At 34.5% G+C, this 26,913-nt stretch overlaps 1 protein-coding gene across 1 annotated transcript in view; it reads right to left on the bottom strand.

Moving 5' to 3' along the window:
* LOC133332162 (putative mediator of RNA polymerase II transcription subunit 12) overlaps positions 1–23,470 on the bottom strand; it is a 63,525-nt gene extending 40,055 nt beyond the window's left edge. Inside the window, exon 1 of the mRNA XM_061540541.1 lies at positions 23,376–23,470. Coding sequence (XP_061396525.1) covers positions 23,376–23,470 — 95 coding nt within the window. The remainder of the gene's footprint in view (positions 1–23,375) is intronic.
* Positions 23,471–26,913: the final 3,443 nt, after the last annotated feature.

Below are 26,913 nucleotides of genomic sequence, written 5' to 3'. Positions count from 1 at the left end.
AGATTCCGTTCACCGTGGGTTGGATTGTGATGTTCGGCTTTCAATTTATCGACTCGAAAAAAAAACACAAAAAAATTAAATTTTCGGTCTACTTTATCCCAACATTATTATCTGATCATCACCGAAAATTATAGGCGTTGTCCTTGACCTTACCTGGATCTTCATGGAAAATTTCAAAGTGATCCGCCCTATATTTCCGCCCTCTAGTATGGTAATAGGTTCCTTAAGACTATCTGAGTATGTAAGCACCTTTAAATTTTTAAGTGCAACTCCCACATCCGGATACATACGACAATATAATTGGTATCAATTTAAAGGTCAACCGCTCCTCTTGAATATACTGTAAACTTCTCGGGTCTATGTCAGGGGTAAATATATACGCCATAGAATACAAATTCTGTAATTTTTTCACACAAAAGTCGGGGTCCATTTGACCCACTAAATATTAACCGTTCTTTATAAAAACAGGCATGCTGATTCGTTGGCCCAATCCCCTTCGCGATGTTCGGGCCATAATTGCGGTTTCTGGAGCGACCAGAAAATCAGACAAAAATAAAGTTTTTGGTCCATGTCATCCCCTAAATATTAACCGATCTTTACCATCATAAGGCAGAACCCATCCTACATGCAAAATTCCGTGAAGATTGGTTCATAACTGTGGCCTGTATCGGGTTTACAAGTTATAATGGACAGACGAACGTACAAACATGTTTAGATCGATTCAGCTAGTCGAGATATGACGATCGGTATACTTAAAGGTGGGTCTGGGACCAATATTTCGCGGCGTTAAAAACTCTTGGAGCTGCACAAAGCTATAATACCCTGACAACATAGTTGTGTAGGGTATAAAAATTGGTATCTAGGAAGTATTGTGAAAATCGACTACTAGAGTTTTTTGCAAATAGAAAGCAGGACTTCTATGAGGGGGGTATTATAAAGTTAACTTTAACATGGCAACAAATCATAAAACAAAACGGTGCATATTTGGCCCAAATCTTTTAGTTTGGGTATAGCCTATGATACCTCTGCCGTAAATACTTTGCTATATACAGAAAATTATCTATACATGTCAATGTTTTGACTTAGTCCCCATATAAGAATATTATATAATTTGGCGGGATATTTGAGGTTAAAACCTAACCCCCCCCCCCCCAATAAAGGCCCCGTCCTATATTCGGTATTATTAAGTTTTTAAACGAAATTTCACGATTCCAGCCCTATGGGTTCACCCACTCTTCGTATACTACTCCTTATATCGATCCTACTTTTCATTCTGTTCAAATGCTACGAAATTGTACCAAATTTAGTAAATTTAAGTATATTTCGGACATTTGTGGTTGGAATTCCCAAAAACTCTTTGGTACAACTTCTTGAAAAGGTGAATAGATTTCAAAGTTTCCAAAGCCTTCATATTTCCAAACTTTGATTTTTTTCTAATAATATAAAGTAATTTATTTATTTCTCACCTTCCATGCAATTGTTGTTGTAAATTTATTAAACAAGCAATAACAAACCAGCAAAGAAAGTAGTAAAGTCGGACTGGGCCGACTACATGATACCCTTAACCACTTTGGGGATATTCTACATATGTTTCCTTACAGACGTCTCCTTTTCTAAGGAACATTGACATGAAATTGAACGAACTTAAATATGCGATCTTTATCTATAAGTAAACCGACGGACGAAAATATATATGGGAACTATATATACATCTGAACCGATTTTCCCGAAACTTAACACACATCATTCTAGACCTAATTCATTACGCTGTCCCAAATTACGTGAAAATCGAAAGATATATAGGGACTTTGGTACACCATTTACCTTAAATCGGACGAAAATATATATGGGAGCTATATCTAAATCTGAACCAATTTTTCCCATTTTCAATAGGGTTCGTCCTTGGGCCAATTAAGTGACCTGTGCCAAATTTCATCCAAATCGTATCATAAATGCGACCTGTACTTTGTTAACAAAAATACATGGACGGACGGACAGACGGACATGCATAAATCTATTCAGAAAGTGATTCTATGCATATTCTCAAAAGGAACCATGAGTCTATCTCGATTATTTTTGCCTGTTACAAACATATGCACAAAGACATAATACCCTGTACCACACTGTGGTGAAGGGTATAAAAATTGTATAAAATTATATTTAAATGGCTCTCTTCGCAAATGAAGCGAATTATAAGCCACTTTAGGAGTTCAAGTGACGGCGCTTCCAATTTTTTCAAAACAAGACGCCTCTGCAATTTCTTGAATTGATGCTGGTGTTGTTATTGTTGTTGGTAGTATTGACGATGATTATGATTAATTTACCAGTTATGATGGTGATGATGAGTTTTCGTGTTTCAATGCATTATTTTATAATGTCCATTGTGCACTTGCAATAAAATAATTTATTATAAAATTTTGAAAAAAAAGATGATCCATTTAAAATGTTTAAAAATTATAAAAACCAGTAAGGAAAGTAGTAAAGTCGGACTGGGCCGACTATATGATACCCTTCACCACTTTGGGGATATTCTACATATGTATCTTTACAGATGTCGTCTGTTTGAAGGAACATTGACATGAAATTGAACGAACTGAAAAATGCGATCTTTATATAAAAGTAAACCGACTAACATTAATCCTTACACATGCCATTCTGCAATATATTCCATACTTTTTGAAACTTCACTGTTTAAAATGTAATATCAATCAAGCACCCATTGATTATTTGGTTTACAATCAACATAAATAGGTCGAAATTATATATGGAAGCTATTCTATATCTAGATCTAAACCGATTTCAAGGAAATTTGGCCGATATTAATTTATATTAATTTCAGTACGTTTTGCCAATCGGCTTTGGGTCTTTAGTACACCATTTACTTAAAATCGGACGAAAGTATATATAGAGACTATTTGTAAATCTGAACCAATTTCAAGAAAACTTGACACACGAAAGGTTATAGTAACTTCAGTACATTGTACAAAATTATGTGCCGATCGGCCAATCTTTGGGTCTTTAATTCACAATTTAAATTAAATCGGACGAAAATATATATTGGAGCTATATCTAAATCTGAACCGATTTTAACACATCATTCTGGATCCTATTCAGTACCCTATGGCAACCTTCGTGCAAATTGAAAGATATATAGGGACTTTGGAGACCGATTTACCTTAAATCGGACAAAACTATATATTGGAGCTATATCTAAATCTCAACCGATTTTCTCGAAACTTGGCACACATCATTCTGCACCTTATTCAGTACTCTGTACCAAAATTCATGCAAATCGAATGCTATGTAGAGACTTTGGTGCACCATTTACCTCAAATCGGACGAAACTATATATGGGAGCTATATCTAAATTTGAACCGATTTCCTCGAAACTTGGCACAAATCATTCTGGACCTAATTCAGTACTCTGTGCGAAATTTCGTGCTAATCGAGGGATATAGAGGGACATTAGTGGCCCATATACCTTAAAGCGGACGAAAATATATATGGGAGGTATATCTAAATCTGAACCGATTTTTCCCAATTTCAATAGGGTTCGTCCTTGGGCCAAATAAGTGACTTGTGTCAAATTTCATCCAAATCGGATCATAAATGCGACCTGTACTTTGTTTATAATTTAACATCTACAGACGGCCAGACGGCCAGACGGACGGACGGACAGACGGACAGACGGGCGGACGGACATGCATAAATCGACTCAGAAAGTGATTGTATGCATATTCTCAAAAGGAACCATGTGTCTATCTCGTTTCCTTTTGCCTGTTACAAACATATGCACAAAGACATAATACCCTGTACCACAGTGTGGTGAAGGGTATAAAAATTTGTTTTTGCGCAGAGTAAAATTGGAAAACATCTAAAAGGCACATTGAATTCTTTTTTTGAGAAGTTTTTGCTAATGAAGATATTGATTAATATTAATTTAAATATTCAATTTCCCAAACTATCAATATCAAGAGAAAATTGAATTTTTTCCTAAAAAATACAAAAAGAAATCGGAAAATATTTTTTTTATTGCAAATCCGTTGTTACATATTTTTTTCTGCAAAAAAGATTTGATAACAATCTTAAAAATAAAAAACAACAACAAAATCGTTCAACTTTTTAAATGTTTATTTTTTTCATAATTTTTTTCCAAACTATTTTTTCTTTCTAATCACACTATACCGGTCGAACACTGACCGCTGCCTGTACGTATATATGGCCAAGACTCCTGCGGTTGGTGGAGGCGAAGGCGGTAGTTTCAATGCAATCCGTACAAAAAAAAAACGAAAACGCAAGCAATGAACAGAAAAAATAGTTTGGTAAATATATTAAAAAGCAAAAAAGAAAAAATTCAAAAACCGTTACGCTAGAAGAAAGTGGCGTTGGCCGCTAGCATGGCTGGTGAGTGCATGGGCGTTTTGAGTCTGGTCTGGTCTGCTTAGCTACAGTTTTGCCATGACTTCTTCTGGTGGTAAGACTTTTGGAGATTTTCAGCTGAGTGCGGCTTTTCAAATACATTGATTGCGGTTATTCGTTTTTGATTTTAAAAAAATTTTCGCAACGAACGAAAGTGAATTTAAACGAATGTTTTTTTGCTTCTCCTATTTTTTTATTATTTCGATTTTTGTTACAGATGTTTGAGTTGTCCGTCTGGCCTGACCACTGATCACTATTCCAAAGTGTAACAAACTCGTTTGATTTAAACGTGCAACATATTATGAAATATTTGTGAGTGAGTGAAAAAAATAATGCAATAACAATTAATTTATGTTTATAAGTGGAAAAAGGAATTTTCCAAGGCTGCTATAAACTGAAGACTTTCTGGGTTTTCGTGGAAGAATAAATTGTCGTATCTAGAAGTAGAAGATTTTCTCAAGGTCTATTTATAAACAAATTTATTGTATTACATTAGTGTCTTCTATATAGTAATTTTTATTTTCTATAGAAAGAAACCTTGTGGTACTTCTTCTTTAATGGAAGATCGCCTTTTGACATTCTCTCGAAGAAGTGTTTTGATCATTGAGCAGTGAAAAAGGTTTTCTGATCTTTGGAAGAAGTCCTTCTGTTTTCATATCGCCCTCATAAAAATTATTACTTGTATTTCTGATGCAAATACTCGTTTGACCTTTAAACAATCCGCACTATTAATGATTCTTGACAATAATTCATCCTAATAATGACCCTTACTTACTTACTTAGCTGGCTTGTGACAGAACTTTCGTTCCATAAGCCGAGCTTAAAAAGATCATATTCGGCTATGTTGTCTTTCACTTTATCTTTCCATATTATTATTGGGCTTCCCTTTCTGGGTGAACCATCATTTTGGGCTGAGGCAAATTCATCCATTCTCACAACATGACCTTTCGTAGTCGCTGCAGCTCAATACGTCTAACAATGTCGATATCCGAAAATAGCTGGTACAGCATGGTTCATTCGCTGGCGATATTCACCGTCAACGCAGATCGGCTCATAGATCCTTCGGAGAATTTTTCTTTCAAACACTCGAAGAGCTGCCTCATCTGCTTGCGTAAGTACCCATGCTTCAGATCCATATAATAGCACGTGTAGTATCAGCGTCTTGTAGAGTGTGAGTTTGGTCTGGCGGGAGATGACATTGCTTTCGAGTTACTTAATCAGACCATAGTAGCATCGGTTGGCCAATAATATCCTTCTCCGAATTTCAAAACTGATGTCATTAGTTTTATTTATGGCAGTACCAAGGTATATAAAATCTTTGACTACCTCGAAGCTGTAGTTCTGAAGTTCCACAGTTGGTCCGAGTCTACTGGACGTGTTGCGCGTTGATACCATCAGCTTGGTATTTTCGTCGTTTACTGCCAGACCCACTTTGACAGACTCCTTCCCAATTTGTTTAAAGGTGGCTGTTACCGCTCTCAATGTTCGACCCATTATGTCCATGTCGTTTAGGTCCTTGAAAAAATATTCTTTAAAAAATCCACGCCTTGTTCAGGTCCTTGAAAAAATGTTCTTTAAAAAATCCACGCCTTGTTTAGGTCCTTGAAAAAATATTCTTTAAAAAATCCACGCCTTGTTCAGGTCCTTGAAAAAATATTCTTTAAAAAATCCACGCCTTGTTCAGGTCCTTGAAAAAATATTCTTTAAAAAATCCACGCCTTGTTCAGGTCCTTGAAAAAATATTCTTTAAAAAATCCACGCCTTGTTCAGGTCCTTGAAAAAATATTCTTTAAAAAATCCACGCCTTGTTCAGGTCCTTGAAAAAATATTCTTTAAAAAATCCACGCCTTGTTCAGGTCCTTGAAAAAATATTCTTTAAAAAATCCACGCCTTGTTCAGGTCCTTGAAAAAATATTCTTTAAAAAATCCACGCCTTGTTTAGGTCCTTGAAAAAATATTCTTTAAAAAATCCACGGCACTGAAAAAATATTCTTTAGAAATCCACGCCTTGGTCGTTGAAAAAATATTCGTTATAAAAATATAAAGAAATATCTGTTATTTTACGACAGAGGTTAATTTGAAGTGTTATTGAATAATAAATACAGTATTCTACCTTGCAGATCTTGTTAAATGCTAGGGTGAAGATACTCTGGTCTCTAAGCTGAATTTAGACTGACTTCACAATATATCTGTCATTAGTTATCTATTTTCGAGTTTCATTCAATTATAATTAATTAACTTTGATAATTGTGGGAGAATTTGTAATCTCTAAGCTTCGTTTTCTAAGACTACTGGCATGTAGACTGCACAGCATTTGCAAATGTTAATGTAATAACAAATTTAAATTAATTTACATTTGAGACTAGCGAGTAGCAATATTTTAAAATGTTTATTAGCCACCGAATGTAGAAGACGGTGCGCCGTCGATGTTCCATGTTCAGAGAAGTTGTTTTTCTAAATTCAAAAAAAAAAAAAAAAAAATCTTATCTTCTTTGTAAGCATGGGAAAATTTAGAAAACCAGTTTTATTCTCGCCTCCAGTGTCTGATTTGAGTGAATAAACGGAGTAGAATTTTTATAAGTGATTACTCATGTGATTGCATAAAATAAAATCTTAGCAAATTGTTACAGGTTCTAGTGAATATGCTAACCGTTTAGAATACAATTTGTTATTTGTAAATATTTGATGGAAATCTTATTGATTAATTACAATTAAAATAAATTGAGTTTTTGCAAACAAACACGAAGTTTAAATATTATTAAATAATTGATTTCCCTCCAACTACGTTTGTTTCTTCAGTCTTTTGTTTTGTTCAGTTGTTGCTTCCTTGTTTGTTATTATGATTGATCTTGATAGAATATTTTTTTAAAACATCCCGTTTATATGGCTAGTCTAAATTGTCTAAAATCCTCGCATATATGGCTCTTGAAAAAATGTTTTTTTTTATCCATCTTAAGTTTTTCCATTCTTAATTACTTTTTTTTAATCTCACGGCAATTTTTTCTCCGAAAAAATATTTTTGAGTTTCGTTTTTATGCCTTTTTAGGGCGAAGGATCATTCGTGTAAATGTTTCTTATTAATTTCTCTTTCGTGATGAGCTACATGATCGGAGTTGCAATGAAAAGGAAAGCCAGAGAGATACTACATTTCCACCACTATGCGCCGCGTTTCGCCGTTGGTTAAGTGGCTCATCAGGAATATTGGGCAATGTGGCTTACAAATGTCTTTACTTGATAAGTTGTATTTATGTCGACTATTGTTGCGAAATTGCATCTACAAATTAAATTCATCATTTGGCATCACACCGGAATATTCCTTTTCAGAGCAGATTTTTCTTGTAGTGACGGACTTTTTTTCCATACAGACTACAATATTTTTCTTCAATGGTATGCAACTGCATATTGTGCAACCTTAGGAAGATAAGGAGGTGGCTTTGGACGCTAAGGCGCCGGACATCAACAGATGCCATGTGAACCAGGGTTCAAATCCCAGCCGGGTTCAAGCTGAATTTTTGAGTTTTGTTTTTATGCCTTTTTAGGGCGAAATGTAAATGTTTCTTATTAACTTCTCTTTCGAGATGAGCTACATGAAAAAAAAAATATTTTTAATCAATAATTTTTTTACTTAAAAATTATGTTTGAAAAAAATTTTAAAAAAATTAACTCTTGTTAGAATATAGAAAACATATTCTTTTAAAACCAGTAAGGAAAGTAGTAAAGTCGGACGGGGCCGACTATATGATACCCTTCACCACTTTGGGTATATTCAACAGATGAATCCTAACAAACGTCGCATTTTTTAAAAGACCAGTAAAATGAAATTGGATCCATAAACATGTCATTCTGCAACCGATACTAAATTTTTCATTTTGTCAGATATGGGAGCTATATCTAAATCTGAACCGATTTTCAGGAAATTTAACACACATCATTCTAGACCTAATTCATTTCGCTGTGCCAAATTTTGTGCAAATCGAAGGATATATAGGGACTTTGGTGGACCATTTACATTAAATCGGACGAAAATATATATGGGAGCTATATCTAAATCTGAGCCGATTTTAATGAAACTTAACACATATCATTGTATACCTAATTCATTATGTTGTACCAAATTTCGTGCAAATCGAGAGATATATAGGGACTTTGGTGGACCATTTACATTAAATCGGAAGAACATATATATGGAAGCTATATCTAAGTCTGAACCGATTTTCAGGAAACTTAGCACACATCATTTTGGACCTAATTTAGTACTCTATGCCAAATTTCGTGCAAATCGATATATAGAGACTTTGGTGCACCATACTTTAAATCGGACGAAACTATATATGGGAGCTATATCTAAATCTGAACCGATTTTCTCGAAACATGGCACTAATCATTCTGGATCCGATTCAGTACCCTATGCTAAATTTCGTGCAAATCGAAAGATATATAGGGACTTTGGAGACAAATTTACCTAAAATCGGACGAAAATATGTATGGGAGCTATATCTAAATCTGAACCAATTTTCACGAAACTTGTCACACATCATTATAGACTTAATTGAGTACGCTATGCCATTTACATAAAATCGGACGCAACTATATATGAGAGCTATATCTAAATCTGAACCGATTTTCAGGAAATTTAACACACATCATTCTATACCTAATCCATTACGCTGTGCCAAATTTCGTGCAAATCGAGATATATATAGGGACTTTGGTGCACCATTTACATTAAATCGGACGAAAATATATATGAGAGCTATATCTAAATCTGAGCCGATTTTAATGAAACTTAACACATATCATTGTATACCTAATCCATTATGTTGTACCAAATTTCGTGCAAATCGAGAGATATATAGGGACTTTGGTGAATCATTTACATTAAATGGGATGAAAATATATATGGGAGCAATATCTAAATCTGAACCGATTTCCACCAAACTCAGCACACATCATTATTGACTTAATTGAGTACGCTATGCCAAATTTCGTGCAAATCGAAAAATATATAGGGACTTTGGTGGACCATTTACATTAAATCGGACGAAAATATATGGGAGCTATATCTAAATTTGAACCGATTTTCACGAAACTTAGCACTCATCATTCTGGATCCGATTCAGTACCCTGTGCCAAATTTCGTGCAAATCGAAAGATATATAGTGACTTTGGTGCACCATTTACATAAAATCGGACGCAACTATATATGAGAGCTATATCTAAATCTGAACCGATTTTCAGGAAATTTAACACACATCATTCTATACCTAATCCATTACGCTGTGCCAAATTTCGTGCAAATCGAGAGATATATAGGAACCATTTACATTAAATCGGACAAAAAAAATATATAGAGCTATATCTAAATCTGAACCGATTTTAATGCTGTGCCAAATTGCGTGCAAATCGAAAGATATATAGGGACTTTGGTGCATCATTTACATTAAATCGGACGAAAATATATCTAAGAGAGCTATATCTAAATCTGAACCGATTTTTCCCAATTTCAATAGGGTTTGTCCTTGGGCCAAATATGTGATCTATGCCAAATTTCAGCTAAATCGGATCATAAATGCGACCTGAACTTTGTTCACAAAAGTACATGGACGGACAGATATGCGTAAATCTGTTCAGAAAGTGATTCTATGCATATTCTCAAAAGGAACTATGTGTCTATCTCGTTTCCTTTTGCCGGTTACAAAACATATGCACAAAGACATAATACCCTGTACCATAGTGTGGTGAAGGATATAAAAATCTAATCTTATGGATGACATTGAATAAATCGACGATTGGAAAAATATACTTTAAGAAAATTTTTAAATTTCAAGAAGTATGTTTTAATACACACATTACATTAGATATTTTCAGCTACATGAGATAGAATATTAATATTTAATTTAGTACTCAACCATTGAATAAATAATTCACAAACATTTTTAGTAAATTTTATCTAATATGTGAAATCTGAAATATATTAAAAAAACTAACCTAAAAATATTAATAGAAACAAAATAACTTGGAACGCGAACAACTTTTAACTTCCTATATCCGGCGCTAAAAAAAATATATTCTATATAAAATTTTGACAAGCATATAATTATGACGTACGTTTTTGGTTAGACAACTAACCAGCCCTAAATACTCCAGCCAGCCAACCAACCAACCAACTGTAACGATTGTGGGTGTTCTTGTTAGACAATTACACGGAAGAGTGTTAAATCTATTATATCTTTGTTTCAAATCTGTTTTGCAGCAAAAACAAAAATAATAATTTAGAATTTTATGGTATTTAAAGATGAAAATTAACTATGAGTAATGATTAGCAAATTATGTGCTTTGTTGCCAAAAGCAACAACATATTTATTAATTAAGAACAAATATGGTTAGTGATATGGTTTTAATAACAATTAGCAAATTTGTGGTAGTCATTTTAAACATTCTTTATACATTTCCGAGATTTTCAAAATGAAGGACAGATAAGTTTCACCAATAAATTTTAGTAGATATAAAATTGATACACTTGTATATATAAACCTCTGAACTAGAAATTAAGTGAACTCAAAAATTCGTGATTAGACAAATAATTACATTTTTGCCACAATAAATTTCAAACAAATTATAAATTTGAAATTAGCTGTGGCAAACATATATTTCACACACATTAACTCGTTATCTTCTTAAGCACATAGAATGAAGTTCTTAGCAGAATAACAGGCTTTGCAAAAATTATATCAACCATTAAGAATGCCAATTAGAGAAGCGGATGTAGGAAGTCTATTTTTCTCAGTCGCAAAATTTTAAAAATGAGGCGATAAATTCAAAAACTTTTTTCGGCCGTAAGGAATTTTTATACCACACATCATGCTGGTGTAAATTTAAAGTCAAGGCCCTAATACAGGCCCATTCACATGCCCTTCTAAGGATTTTCCAACAAGCGGTGTTATTTTGTATTACACAGTATTATGTTAGCTCTCATTTGATTTTCTCAGATTTTCTTATTTGACATTTGACAAGTATACACTACATCATTACTAAACCAGTAAGGAAAGCAGTAAAGTCGGACGGGGCCGACTATATGATACCCTTCACCACTTTCGGTATATCAAACAGATGAAACCTAAAAGACGTCGAATTTTTAAAGGACCAGGGACAAAATTATGAAAATCAATTATAAGCGTATATATATATATATATATATTTGTAAAAACGGACGACACCGTTTACATTAAATCGGACGAAAATATATATGGGAGCTATATCTAAATCTGGACCGATTTTCAAGAAACTTAACATACATTCATTAATTCATTACGCAATGCCACATTTCGTGCAAATCGAAAGATATATAGAGACTTTGGTAAACCATTTACATTAAATCGGACGAAATTATATATGGGAACTATATCTACATCATTCTAGACTTAATTCAGTACGCTGTGCCAAATTTCATGCTAATCGAAACGTATAGAGGGACTTTGGTGCCCCATTTACCTTAAATCGGACGAAACTATATATGGGAGATATATCTAAATCTGAACCGATTTTCTCGAAACTTGGCACACATCATTCTGGACCTAATTCAGTACTCTGTGCCACATTTCATGCAAATCGAAAGATATAGAGGGACTTTGGTGCCCCATTTACCTTAAATCGGACGAAACTATATATGGGAGCTATATCTAAATCTGAACCGATTTTCTCGAAACTTGGCACACATCATTCTGGACCTAATTCAGTACTCTGTACCAAATTTCATGCAAATCGAATGATATATAGGGTCTTTGGTGCCCCATTTACCTTAAATCGGACGAAACTATATATGGGAGCTATATCTAAATCTGAACCGATTTTCTCGAAACTTGGCACACATTATTCTGGACCTAATTCAGTACACTGTGCCAAATTTCATGCAAATCGAAACATATAGAGGGACTTTGGTGCCCCATTTACCTTAAATCGGACAAAACTATATATGGGAGCTATATCTAAATCTGAACCGACTTTCTCGAAACTTGGCACACATCATTCTAGACTTAATCTAGTACGCTATGCCAAAATTTGTGCAAATCGAAAGATTTTCAGAGACTTTGGTGCTCCATTTACCTTAAATCGGTCGAAACTATATATGGGAGCTATATCTAAATCTGAACCGATTTTCTCGAAACTTGGGGCACATCATTCTGGACCTAATTCAGAACTCTGTGCCAAATTTCATGCAAATTGAAAGATATAGAGGGACTTTGGTGCCACATTAACCTTAAATCGGACGAAACTATATATGGGAGCTATATTTAAATCTGATCCGATTTTCTCGAAACTTGGCACACATCATTTTAGACTTAATTCAGTACGCTGTACCGAAATTCGTGCAAATCGAATGATTTTCAGGGACTAAAGTCCATAAATCGGACAAAAATATATATGTGAGCTATATCTAAATCTGAACCGATTTTTCCCAATTTCAATATTGTTCGTCCTTGGGCCAAACACATGAGCTGTGCCAAATTTCAGCCAAATCGGATTATAAATGCGACCTGTACTTTGTTTACAATTTAACATCAACAGACGGACGGACGGACAGACGGACGGACGGACATGCATAAATCGACTCAGAAAGTGATTCTATGCATATTCTCAAAAGGAACCATGGGTCTATCTCGATTCCTTTTGCCTGTTACAAACATATGCACAAAGACATAATACCCTGTACCACAGTGTGGTGAAGGGTATAATAAAAGTGTAACGAGACACCCTATGCATTGAAATTATTAAAATTCACTTAAAAAATGGGGAGAACATTGCAGTAACATCTCACTCACTCTTGCAGTAACCTAGCTCATGAACCGCTGGAATATTGTTGTTGCAGCCCAAAGTCCCAGACTTTTCCATTCTTCGTCATGGGCTTGGTCATTCCTTAAGTTCAGTAAACACAAGAACTTAAGCCAAACATATAAAGATTTCATATGGAGTTTGAAATATTGTTTGTGGATTTTTGGAAGAATATTTTACCAGGACCATCAAAAGTACGGATTTTTAGTGTTGGCCACTGAGGCGAGGATTTTCTAAAGAATATATTTTCAATGGTCATTACAATGCGTGGATTATTAAAGAAGTTTTAAGGGTCATTAAAAGGCGTGGAATTTTTCATGAATAATTTTCAATGCCCACACTAGGCGTGGGTTTTTAGAGTATACTTTTTTTCAATGCACACACAAAAGGCGTGGATTTTTTAAATAATATTTTTCAGGAACCACTAAAAGGCGCGGATTTTTAAATAATATTTTTCAGGAACCACTAAAAGGCGCGGATTTTTAAATAATATTTTGATTTTTTAAATAATATTTTTCAGAAGCCACAAGACGTAGATTTTTAAAGAATAGTTTTCAAGGGCCATAAAAAGACGTGGATTTGTTAAAAGAATCGTTTTCAAGGGTCAATACAATATGAAGATTTTTTTAAAGAATATTTTTCAGAGGCCATTAAGAGGCGGGGACTTTTTAAAGAATATTTGTTCCTTGGTAAAGATAAGACGGGGACTTTTTACCACACTGTGGTACAGGATATTATGTCTTTGTGCATATGTTTGTAACAGGCAAAGGAATCGAGACAGACCCATGGTTCCTTTTAAGAATATGCATAGAATCACTTTCTGCGTCGATTTACGCATGTCTGTCCGTCCTTGTGAACAAAGTACTGGTCGCATTTATGATCGGATTTAAATGAAATTTGGCATATGTCACTCATTTGGCCCAAAGACGAACCCTATTGAAATCGGTTCAGATTTAAATATAGCTGCCATATATAGTTTCGTCCGATTTTATGTGAATGATGCACCATATTCCCAATATTTGTCCGATTGGTACAAAATTTTGCACAAAGTTCTGAATTAGGTCCATACTGATGTCTGCGATGTTTTTCTTGAAATCGGTTCAGATTTATATATAGCTACCATATATAGTTTCGTCCGATTTTTTCTGAATGATGCACCAAACTCCCAATAATTTTGCACAGAGTACAGAATCATATTCAGATTGATGTCTGCAAAGTTTTTTATTTGTTTAATCGGTTCAGATTTAGATATAGCTCAGATTTTCAGATTTTCATATAAGTCTTATATATATTGAAATTGGGACATATCGGTTCAGATTTCGGTATAGCTCCCATATATATTTTCGTCCGATTTTATGTAAATGGTGTACCAAAGTCCCATATATCTTTTTGCGCTAAATTTGACATAGCGTACTGAATTGAGTTTAGAATGATGTGTGTAAAGTTTGCTGAAAATTGTCCGATTTGAAGACCCAAAGTTAGGCCGAGTGCCACACAATTTTTCATAACGTACTAAAGTTTGTGTAACATAACATATGTCAAGTTTTCCTGAAATAATATCGGATTTAGGAATAGCTCCCATATATTTCCTTCCGATTTTAAAAAAAATGGTGCACCAAAGACTCAATGTTAGGCCGATTGACACAAAATTTTGAACAACGTACTTAAGATTGTATATCCAAACGTTTATATATTGCTCCCATATAGTTTCGTCCGATTTTAAGTAGGACTCAAAGACCCAAAATATGCCCATTAGGAACAAAACTTGCATAAATTAGTCTAACCTAACCTGTGACAAGTTTCGTTGAAATCCGTTCATATTTGGGAATTTTTTTCATATTTCCAATTTTTTTTTTTTTCATCCGATTTTAAGTAAATGTTGCATTAAACTCTTCATTTTTTTCAGAATAGAATGACGTAATTGCGTGTAGAAGTACATATGTAGCCCATATATATTTTCGACCGGCTTCGTGTTAATTGGGCTCCAAATATTCAACGGGTACCCGATTGATATTTGTTTTACATATTTTTGTCCTATTGTAACAAACGAATGACATGTTTATGGATTGATCTAAGTCGATTCACATTTAGATAAAGGTCACATATTTTAGTTCATTCAATTTCATGTTAATGGCCGTTCTGTTAGGATGCATCTTTTTAATATACCCATAGTGGTGAAGGGTATCATATAGTCGGCCCCGTCCGACTTTATTACTTTCCTTTCTGGTTTTTCAATGCCCACACAAGGCGTGGATTTTTAAAATATATTTTTTAAGGTCCACACAAGGCGTGGATTTTTTAAAGAAGTTTTTTTAAGGGACAAGACAAGACATGGATTTCCTAAAGAAACATTTTTTAATGGAAAAGTTTCCGTGACAACTTTCGAAGAAGTGATTATAATTGGCCACCAAGGCCTTCTGATACAGTAAATGGGCCTTCTGATACAAAGCTTGGCCAAATCTTCAATATACCAGTTAATCGAGACTAGATATATTAGTCATTTTCAATACCAACATCCTAATATTTTTCTCTCAAATATTGCGAGCTCTATTGTGGTTTCAACAGACAGACGGACATAGCTAAAACCGCATAACATTTTATTATAATAAAGAATATATATACCGGTGAATATTTCGAGTTGTTGCTTATGGTGATTTTGGTCTTAAAAAATATAGTTTAAAAATTTGCGCTTATGATTTAAAAATATTTATTTTTTAAACCTATCTTAGAATGACACGTTTCTATTTTCTTTTTTCTCATTTCTAAACATCCAAATACTAATTTTTCTAATTTAACCAAATAAAATACACATTCTTCTCTTAATTCTACACTCAACAATCTAACTGCAATCGTTGTAATTGACACTCACATTTCGTTTGGATGGCAGCCAAAGCCAAGGCATACAAACACACACACACACAAAATGCAGCTACATGAATAGGAAATGACACATTTCAATCCAATCCGTAAATGGCCTTTCTTTTACTGACACATTAACGAATGTCGCCAACCAAAACGGCCAATTGGCTACCCAGTCGGTCAACCAAGTGTCTCAAGAACTATGCAGCGTATATGGCTCGAAGAGCATGAGCGTTGAATCAAAACCACATTACGTTCAAATTATTGACCCAATTGAGGGAAAATTAAAAAAAAGAAGAAGAGAAGCAAAGAAAGAAAAAACAAAGAAAGCCAACAATTATATTAACACTTGCTTGGTGGTATTAATTATGCAATACATTCACTGATGTTGTTGTGAATGGAGAAACAACAAAAAATAAAATAAAAGAAAAAAAAACAAATGAAAGGTGAATTACTTGGCAAAAAATTATGCTTGATGTTGTTGTTGGTGTTTCTTCATTAATTTATGGAATACATTTCGTTTGCAAGATATTATTTAATTAACTGTGAAAATACAAAATATTTGAAACATTTTCTTTCTATGAGTCAGAGAGTTGTTGTGTGTGAGGCGTAAAAATCGAAGGACTTAAGACACAAACTTTATTTATAGTATTTTTCAAATAGCGATTTTGTAAAGAATATTTTTCAAGGGCCTATACAAGGCGTGAATTTTCCCAAGAATATTTTTTCATGCGTCAACAAAAGGTGTGGAATTTTTAAAGAATATTTTTCTGGGACCACCACAATTTTTTTTTGGGCCACGTGAAATTTTTAAAGAATATTGTCAAGGGCCTATAAAAGGCGTGGATTTTTTTACAGAATATTTTTCATGGAACTATAGAAGGCCTGGATTTTTTAAAGAATATTTTTTAATACTTCTCAGGGTCCTATAAAAGTCGAATAAAGAATATTTTTTCAAAGGCCTATAAAAGGCGACGATTTTTGAAAGAATAGTTTTTCAAGGACCTATACAAAACGTGGATTATTTAAATAATCCACAAGGCGTGGATATATATTGGCGGAAGAAAAATAATTTACAAAAAATTTTTGATATTGTTTTGTTGTTTTTTAATTTAATTAAAGAAAAGTCCTTATTTTGATGGCGGGCATGATAACTCCTCACTGGAACATCGGAATCCGAAAATTCCAACGGTGTTAGAAAGATTAGGATTATTGACTTCGCTCTAAAATTAACAAAATGGTGGACCTATGAAAAAATATTTTTGGAAAATCGCCGATTTTTTACCAAAAACCAAGTTAAAAAATAAGGAAAATCTTCACCGATTGGCTTTATCCTAGTTCATGCTAGAGCTATACACTCCCAGAAAAACGTTGCAAAATTTGGAACCGATTGGATTATTAGTTTTTGAGATATCGTGCCTGCCATTCGCAAAAAAATGTTTAGAGAAAAACGCGTTTAAAGTTTGAGAAGCCCTTCAGCCGTCACTTGATGCTGACACAAAAAATCGGCTATATCTTCAAGAGTTCTTAAGATTTTCAGTTGAAATTTTGTAGAGACATTCTTTAATCAGTGTAGATTCGAATTATATCAACAAAAATTTTGACCCCGAGAATGGGGGGGGTCCCCTTAAAGAATATATTTTTCAAAGGCCTTGTATAGGCCTGGATTATTTAAAGAAAAATTTTCAAGAGCGTATACAAGGCGTATTTTTCTTAAAGAATATGTTTATACCCTTCACCATACTGTGGTACAGGGTATTATGTCTTTGTGCATATGTTTGTAACATGCAAAAGGAAACAAGATAGACCCATGGTTCCTTTTGAAAATATACATAGAATCACTTTCTGAGTCGATTTATGCATGTCCGTCCGTCCATGTATTTTTGTGAACAAAGTAAATGTCGCATTTATGATCCGATATGGATGAAATTTGGCAAGTTAATTTATTTGGCCCAAGGACGAACCCTATTAAAATTGAGAAAAATCGGTTCAGATTTAGATATAGCTCCCATATATATTTTCGTCCGATTTTAGGTAAATGGTGCACCAAAGTCCATATATATCCTTCGATTTGCACGAAATTTGGCACGGCGTAATTAATTAGGTCTAGAATGATGTATGTTAAGTTTCCTGAAAATCGGTTCACATTTAGATATAGCTCCCACATATATATTTTCGTCCGATTTAATGGAAATGTGCACCAAAGCCCCTTAATATCTTTCGATTTGCACGAAATTTGGCATAGCGTACTGAATAACGTCTGGAACGAAGTGTGTTGAATTTCGTGAAAATCGGTTCAAATTTATATATAGCTCCCAGATATATTTTCCTCCGAATTAATATAAATGCTCCATCAAAGTCCTTTAATATCTTTCGATTTGCACGAAATTTGGCACAGCATAATGAATTAGGTCTAGAATGATGTGTGTTAAGCCCCTTCAGATATATAGCTTCCATATGTATTTTCGCACAGAAATTTGGCATATATTTCCTTCGATTAGCAAGAAAATTTGGCACAGCGTAATGAATTAGGTATTGAGTAATGTGTGTTAAGTTTCCTGAAAATCGGTTCAGATTTAGATATAGCTCCCATATATATTTTCGTCCGATTTAATGTAAATGGTGCACCAAAGTCCCTTAATAGCTTTTGATTTGCACGAAATTTGGCACAGCATAATGAATTAGGTCTAGAATGATGTATGTTAAGTTTCCTAAAAATCGGTTTACATTTAGATATTGCTCCCATATATATTTTCCTCCGATTTAATGTAAACGATGCACCAAAGTCCCTTAATAGCTTTCGATTTGCACGAAATTTGGCACAGCGTAATGAATTTGGTATTGAGTGATGTGTGTTAAGTTTCCTAAAAATCGGTTCAGATTTAGATATAGCTCCCATATATATTTTCGTCCGATTTAATGTAAATGGTGCACCAAAGTCCCTTAATAGCTTTTGATTTGCACGAAATTTGGCACAGCGTAATAAATTAGGTTTACAATGATGTGTGTTAAGTTTCCTGATAGGTGTGTAGTGTACCAAAGTCCCTACATATATATTACGATGTGCACGAAATTTGGCATGGCGTACTGAATTGAGTCTGGAATGATGTGTACCAAATTTCGTGAAATCTGTTCAGATTTAGATATAGCTTCTATATCTGACCAAATGAAAAATTTAGTATCGGTTGCAGAATGACATATTTATGGATCCAATTTCATTTTACTGGTCCTTTAAAAAATGCGACGTCTGTTAGGATTCATCTGTTGAATATTCCCAAAGTGGTGAAGGGTATCATACAGTCGGCCCCGTCCGACTTAACTACTTTCCATACTGGTTTTTATAATTAGATTTAATAAATAGTTTTCCAAGAGCCTATAGAAGCCGTGGATTTAAAAATGCCTTTTCAAGAGCCTATAGAAGGCGTGGATTTAAAAATAGTTTTTTTAAGAGCCTATAGAAGGCGTGGATTTAAAAAAAGCTTTTCAAGAGCCTATAGAAGGCGTGGCTTTAAATTAATTTCATTTTTTTCAAGGTCTAATTCAAGGATGTGGAGAAGCCTTGGATTTTTTAAAGAATAATTGTAAGGTTCTATAAAAGGTGTGGATTTAAATAAAAAAAAATATTTTTCAATGACCTGATGAAGGTGAGGATTTATTAAGATTTTTTTAAATATTTTTCAGAAGGTTATGTTCAGGGACCTACACAGGTTTTGAATTTTTTAAAGAATATTTTCAAGGACCTATATAAGCCGTGGGCACAATTTTCAACAGAGGTAGAATTTCTTCATACCAAAAATTATCAATATTCACTAAACATTTGAAGTAGGTCCCTTATTCGACATCATTTTCATTTCACATAAGTTAGTCTGCTGTCAAATGTCGTGGACCATTCTTTCCCAACGGAATATAGCCACAATAAAATGATTCATGTCATTGTTCCGTTTATGAATAATATTTTGTAAATTACTATGTATTTCAATATTCAACATCTATTTCGATTTAATTTTACATAAATTTATTTAATAACAATTAAAATGATTCATATTCAAAATCAAAATAGACCAACACAAAAATCTCTTTGCAATGCATATTTCATTGTATCGGATGTTAGAAGAACCAGGAACGTGAATTGGTAATGATGCATGTCCCTCTCATAGACAATGATCTACAGATCATTGCTGTTTCTGCAGCAGTACAATCACCATTGGATATGAGGGTGTGGGCCACATTTAATGACTAGATCAAAGCAAAGCGTAGTTGTTTCCAAAATTTATTCATAACAAACCATTCATTTAATCTAGTCTATCTTTTTTTTAAACGCCGAAAAATAAAAACCTAACCCAAAAATTTTGAGTTGAGAATTTATTTTTGTTTAATGTTTTTTCCTTAATTGTTTTTGAATTCCTTTACTGTATTAACCAAGTACGTCGTTAGTTTAATTAATTTTGATCTGAATATGAATTGAAGTGAGTGTTGAACTGTGGTAAATCTTAATTGAAATATCTCAAATGACCTTGACATTTAAACCCAATACACAATAGTGAAATGCATTTGATTTTTTTTTTCTTCTGTTGATTTTTGAGTGATGGTTTTTTGATGTGGTCAGCAAAGTAAATTTTTGGTTCAAATGTTTTTTTTTTTGGTTAATTAAATTAATTGTTTAACAGCTATTTGCGTTGTACCCACATCTATTTTGATATATTTTTAATTTGTTGATCAAAAAGAATACTTTTCAAGGGCCTATAGAAGGCGTGGATTTTTTAAAGAATACTTTTCAAGGGCCTATAGAAGGCGTGGATTTTTTAAAGAATACTTTTCAAGGGCCTATAGAAGGCGTGGATTTTTTAAAGAATACTTTTCAAGGGCCTATAGAAGGCGTGGATTTTTTAAAGAATACTTTTCAAGGGCCTATAGAAGGCGTGGATTTTTTAAAGAATACTTTTCAAGGGCCTATAGAAGGCATGGATTTTTTAAAGAATACTTTTCAAGGGCCTATAGAAGGCGTGGATTTTTTAAAGAATACTTTTCAAGGGCCTATAGAAGGCGTGGATTTTTTAAAGAATACTTTTCAAGGGCCTATAGAAGGCGTGGATTTTTTAAAGAATACTTTTCAAGGGCCTATAGAAGGCGTGGATTTTTTAAAGAATACTTTTCAAGGGCCTATAGAAGGCGTGGATTTTTTAAAGAATACTTTTCAAGGGCCTATAGAAGGCGTGGATTTTTTAAAGAATACTTTTCAAGGGCCTATAGAAGGCGTGGATTTTTTAAAGAATACTTTTCAAGGGCCTATAGAAGGCGTGGATTTTTTAAAGAATACTTTTCAAATGGATTTTTAAAGAATATTTTTTCAGGACCTTCAAAACATATTTAAAAAAATATACACTTCACGTATTTTCAAGGATTTTCTATAAACAAACATATGGTCGGATCAGACCGATCTTCAGACTTGATCTAGGTCTGCTAAAAATATTATGATGTGTCAAATATGAATGGAATCGGTTATTCTCTTTGAGAGTGTGCACCATCCAGACAGAGAGATGGACATTTGTAAATCGACTCCAAATTGTCAGAAACGAATTTTATAAAAAAAAACCAGTAAGGAAAGTTAAAAAATCGGACGGGGCGACTATATGATACCCTTCACCATTTTGGGTACACACAAGAGAAGTTAATATCTAATTAATATCCTGTAGATAGGACAGACATAGAATCTTTGGAGGACCATTGAGATGGAGTCGGGCGAAATTAAATGTGCTATCTAGATAGATATTTGAATCAATTGAAAAAAACCCCATACACGTACCCATCTGAAATCAATGAAAAATTGCATGTGATGATGCATGTGACTTGGATTCGTTTATATCTAAATCTGAACCGATTTTAACGAAACTTCGTAGACATCAGTCTGGACCAAATTTAGTACTCTGAGCAAAATTTTGTACCAATCGGACAAATATTGGGAGTTTGCTGCATTATTCACATAAAATCGGATCAAACTATATGTAAATCTGAACCGATTTTAACAAAGCTTAGCAGACATCAGTCTGTACCTAATTCAGTACTCTGTGCAAAATTTTGTCCTAATCGGATAAATTTCGGGAATTTGATGCACCATTCACATAAAATCGGCCCAAACTATATATGGGACCTATATCTAAATCTGAACCGATTTTAACGAAACTTCGTAGACATCAACCTATACCTAATTCAGTACTCTGTGCAAAATTTTGTCCCAATCGAAAAAATTTCGGGAATTTGGTACATCATTCTCATAAAATCGGACGAAACTATAAATAGGAGCTATATCTGAATCGATTTTCTCCAAATTCAATAGGGTTCATCCTTGAGCCAAATAAGTAAACTGTGCCAAATTTCATCCAAATCGGATAATAAATGCGACCTTTACTTTGTACACAAAAATACATGGACGGACAGACGGACATGCGTAAATCGACTCAGAAAGTGATTCTATGCATATTCTCAAAAGGAACCATGGGTCTATCTCGATTCCTTTTGTCTGTTGCAAACATATGCACAAAGACATAATACCCTATACCACAGTGTAGTAAAGGGTATACAAATTAAACCTGTTATTTCGGTGAGACACACTTAACATAGCCATTGGCATTATGGCTAATGAGGGATATTCATAAGACTGAGGGTAGTATTAATGACCGTTCTGATGAAATTGAAATTTCTTGTCCATGGGTTTCATACTCCCTGTACCTCAACAAATTACATCGATAATCATGTGTCCATTGTTTGTTGCTGTTGATGTTTACATCGTCTGCAGCGAGTAATCACTTCATTACAACTCTCTCATTAAATAAAGGCGTGCTATAAGTTGAAAGTGAAAAGAGTTTTATGTCTGGAGAAGAAACCCCCTCAATTATCATTAAACTAAGAAAACTGAAAGTAAAACCAACAAAAATAATAACAAAACAAAATCCAATAAAAGTTCCCCTTCAAAGTGCTCAACAATTTACTAAAAAGTAAATCAACTTTAAGTTACTGACGAATGGTCACAACATTCGCGTTCACTTTTTTTATCAGCGATAGTCTCTCTCAGTTGGCCCTTTCATAGAAGAAAGTGACGTAAGTGTCTATAAAAAACAACACAACTCCAAGATTTGACCGTCGGTTTGGCCCTTCTATGTCGGCATCTATAACCCGAGCAATTTATGTGAATTACATTAAATAGAGCAGAGCAGTCAGTTTTAATTGGATGGATGGATGTTTGGGGGTGGGAGGTATGATGAAGTGTTTACAATGATGGTGACGACGACTGCGACGACAGCAACGATGACGCTTGCGGTGGTGGTGGTGCTGACTGTGACGACGATTTGCTGTTGAAAATTATCATGCCAGATGTTGATGTTGGCTAAAATCCATAGCTGTTAACTGTTTCTGTTGCTATCCAACAACAAAGTTACTTAAGCCTAGATTTACATTTATTTGCAGCACAGATGGTACTCGAAAGATGAGTAAATATTAAGTCTGATTCCTAAACTTTTGGATAAAAAAGGGAATAAATCACTGGCACCTATATGGGGAGATCTTCTCATAGACAGAAAGTTTTATCATAGAAAACAGGATGTCTTTTCATCGATAACAGGAGATCTTCATATAATACAAGAGCTCCTCCCATAGAATACCGGAAGGGTTCAAATCGTTTTTGTTATTGGTTGAAAAGGCAACAAATCGTCTATGGCTATTGTGTTTTACTAGACCTCACTGTATTTGCTTCCATTTCAGAAGCCTTCCGCTGACATGTAAAGTCACAGCCACTTAGCGGCAAATAACATAAAACCATAGCAAGGGTTTCAATTTCAATATCTAAGAAAAATTATTTGGCAATTCGTCGCAATAAAATGGTCATCTTAATGTTGGTCTGCATGTCGGTCAGGTGGCAAGAGATTGATGTAATGTAAATAATGGCGTGGAACGTCAAAAGAAATAATACCGAATATGGGGTCATCTTTAAAAAGAAGACTTTCTCCTGCCTATGGTAGGTCTTCAGATGGCCAGTTAAAAGAAGATGAGTTTTTTATAGAATTCTTCCAATAGAAGGCGACAAGGTTCCCTAATAGAAGATCAAAATCGCCTTTTCATAAAAAGCCCCGGAGACCATCAAACAGAAGACCAGGAAGCCCTATCATAGAAGTCCCGAAGGACTTCCTCATTGATGACTGGGTATCTTTTGGGGGTTTGGAAGTTCTTTTCATAAAAACCATGAGGGTCTTATCATAGGACATCTGATAGACCTCCAGAATAGGACCTGAAGATCTTTCTATAGGAGTACCTGGATGTCGTATTATAGTAAACCAGAAGAGTTTCACCTAAAAGACAAGAAAATCTCCTCATAAAATACAAGAAGGTCTTCTGTAAGTAGTCCAGGAGGCTTTCTCATAGAAGACAATAAATCTTCTCATAAAAGAAGATTATGTCTTCCTATAGAAGAACAGTATGTCTTCTCATAGAAGAACAGTATGTCTTCTCATATAAGAACAGTATGTCTTCTCATAAAAGACTAGTAGATCTTCTCATAGGTATTATCCTAGAATACCACAAGGTCTTCTAATAGATGACAATACTAGTACTTTTTCTCATAGAAGACCAGAAGGCCTTCTCCTAGAAGACCAGAAGGTATTCTCCAACAATACCTGTACTTTTTCTCCTAAAAGACTAGTAGGTCTTCTCTTGCTATGCCAGTTGTTCTACTCATAAAAGACCAGTAGTTCTTCTCATAGAAGACCAGAAGTTCTTCTCATAGAAGACCAGAAGGTCGTCTCATAGAAGACCAGAAGGTCTTCTCATAGAAGACCAGAAGGTCTTCTCATAGAAGACCAGAAGGTCTTCTCATAGAAGACCAGAAGGTCTTCTCATAGAAGACCAGAAGGTCTTCTCATAGAAGACCAGAAGGTCTTCTCATAGAAGACAAAAAGGTCTTCTCATAGAAGACCAAAAGGTCTTCTCATAGAAGACCAAAAGGTCTTCTCATAGAAGACCAAAAGGTCTTCTCATAGAAGACCAAAAGGTCTTCTCATAGAAGACCAAAAGGTCTTCTCATAGAAGACCAAAAGGTCTTTCCATAGAAGACCAGAAGGTCTTCTCATAGAAGACAAGAAGGTCTTCTCATAGAAGACAAAAAGGTCTTCTCATAGAAGACCAGAAGGTCTTCTCATAGAAGACCAAAAGGTCTTCTCTTAGAAGACCAGAAGGTCTTCTCTTAAAAGACCAGAAGGTCTTCTCTTAGAAGACCAGAAGATCTTCTCATAGAAGACCAAAAGTCTTTTCATAGAAGACAAGAAGGTCTTTTCATAGAAGACAAGAAGGTCTTCTCATAGAAGACAAAAATATCTTCCCATAGAAGACCAAAAGGTCTTCTCATAGAAGACCAGAAGGTCTTCTCATAGAAGACCAGAAGGTCTTCTCATAGAAGACCAAAAGGTCTTCTCACAGAAGACCAAAAGGTCTATCCATAGAAGACCAGAAGGTCTTCTCTTAGAAGACCAGAAGGTCTTCTCTTAGAAGACCAGAAGATCTTCTCATAGAAGACCAAAAGGTCTTTTCATAGAAGGTCAATAGGTTTTCTTCCAGGAGACCAGGAGTTCTTCTCCTCGAAGATAAGTAAGTTTTCTCCTACAATACCAGTAGTTCTTCTCATAAAAGAAAACCAGAAGGTCTACCCCTAGTAGACTAGTAGGTCTTCTCCTAGAAGACCAGTATGACTTCACATAGAATGTTAACAGGTCTTATCGTAGAAAATCAGTAAGAAGACTTACTGGAAGACTTACAAGAAGAACAGGAGATCTTCTTCAAGAAGACTAGCAGTTCTTCTCATAGAAAACCAGTAGGTCTTTTTCTAGAAAACCAGTAGGTCTTTTTCTAGAAGACCATTTGGTCTTCTCCTAGAAGAAGATTAGTAGGTCTCCTCCCAGAAGAAAAATAGAAATCCAATAGGTTTCTCCCTAGAAGACTAGCAGGTCTTCTTCTAAGAGGCCAGTATGCCTTCTCATAAAATATATTCTAATAAATTACCATGAGGTCTTCTAATGGCAGACCTACAGAAGTATTCTATTTCCTAAAAAATACATTTTAAAAAGTCTTATGTCTACTGTAGCAGGTCGTCTCTTTATAGGGGACCTGAAAGTCATAGTGGACCCTTACAAGGCACTTATTTTTTATGGGGATCTGAAACGCGTCTACAGCTTAGAACAGAAGCTGTATAATGTATTCTGATCATGATAGACAAATACAGGGTTTTCCGTTTATAATTAACCTATAGAAAGTCTTCAGTAAGGAGAACACCCGCACAGCATATTGTGGCCTTATATATTCGGTCTCCTGTCTTAAATCCTGTATTCTTCTGTTTGCAGAATATATATATCTTAATGTGTATAAAAGCCCTTTAGAAGATTTTCTGCTCAATCTATAATTTTGAAAAACAAAGATCGCACCCACTAGACCCCACCTAATACACATACACCGCACATCACAATGCATTCTATGTGGCCCGTAAACAAATTAACAAATTTTATTACGGATCTAATGCTCCATAATATTATGTCACACTATGAACAAATAAGAGTGAATATCAACGTCTATGACCACTGGTCGGCGACTGATTGCTCTTCATTGCGTTAATCAGCAAAGCGTAACACAAGGGGAGAGAATTTGTAAATCCAATGAATGGAATAGTAAAATGAATGGCCGGCTGTGTCTGGTCACAAAAAATCATAACTTACAGCTGATGAATGAAGGTGTAAAGTGTGAATGTGTATGGGTGGTTGTGAGTCTGCATCT

The sequence above is a fragment of the Musca vetustissima genome, unplaced genomic scaffold (assembly GCF_032173495.1).
Source record: "Musca vetustissima isolate MV318-11 ecotype Yass unplaced genomic scaffold, APGP_CSIRO_Mvet_v1 utg5251, whole genome shotgun sequence".
In the NCBI taxonomy this organism is placed as follows: Eukaryota; Metazoa; Arthropoda; class Insecta; order Diptera; family Muscidae; genus Musca; species Musca vetustissima.
Note: the sequence above shows the minus strand (reverse complement) of the source record. Positions and strands in the feature narration are given on the sequence as shown.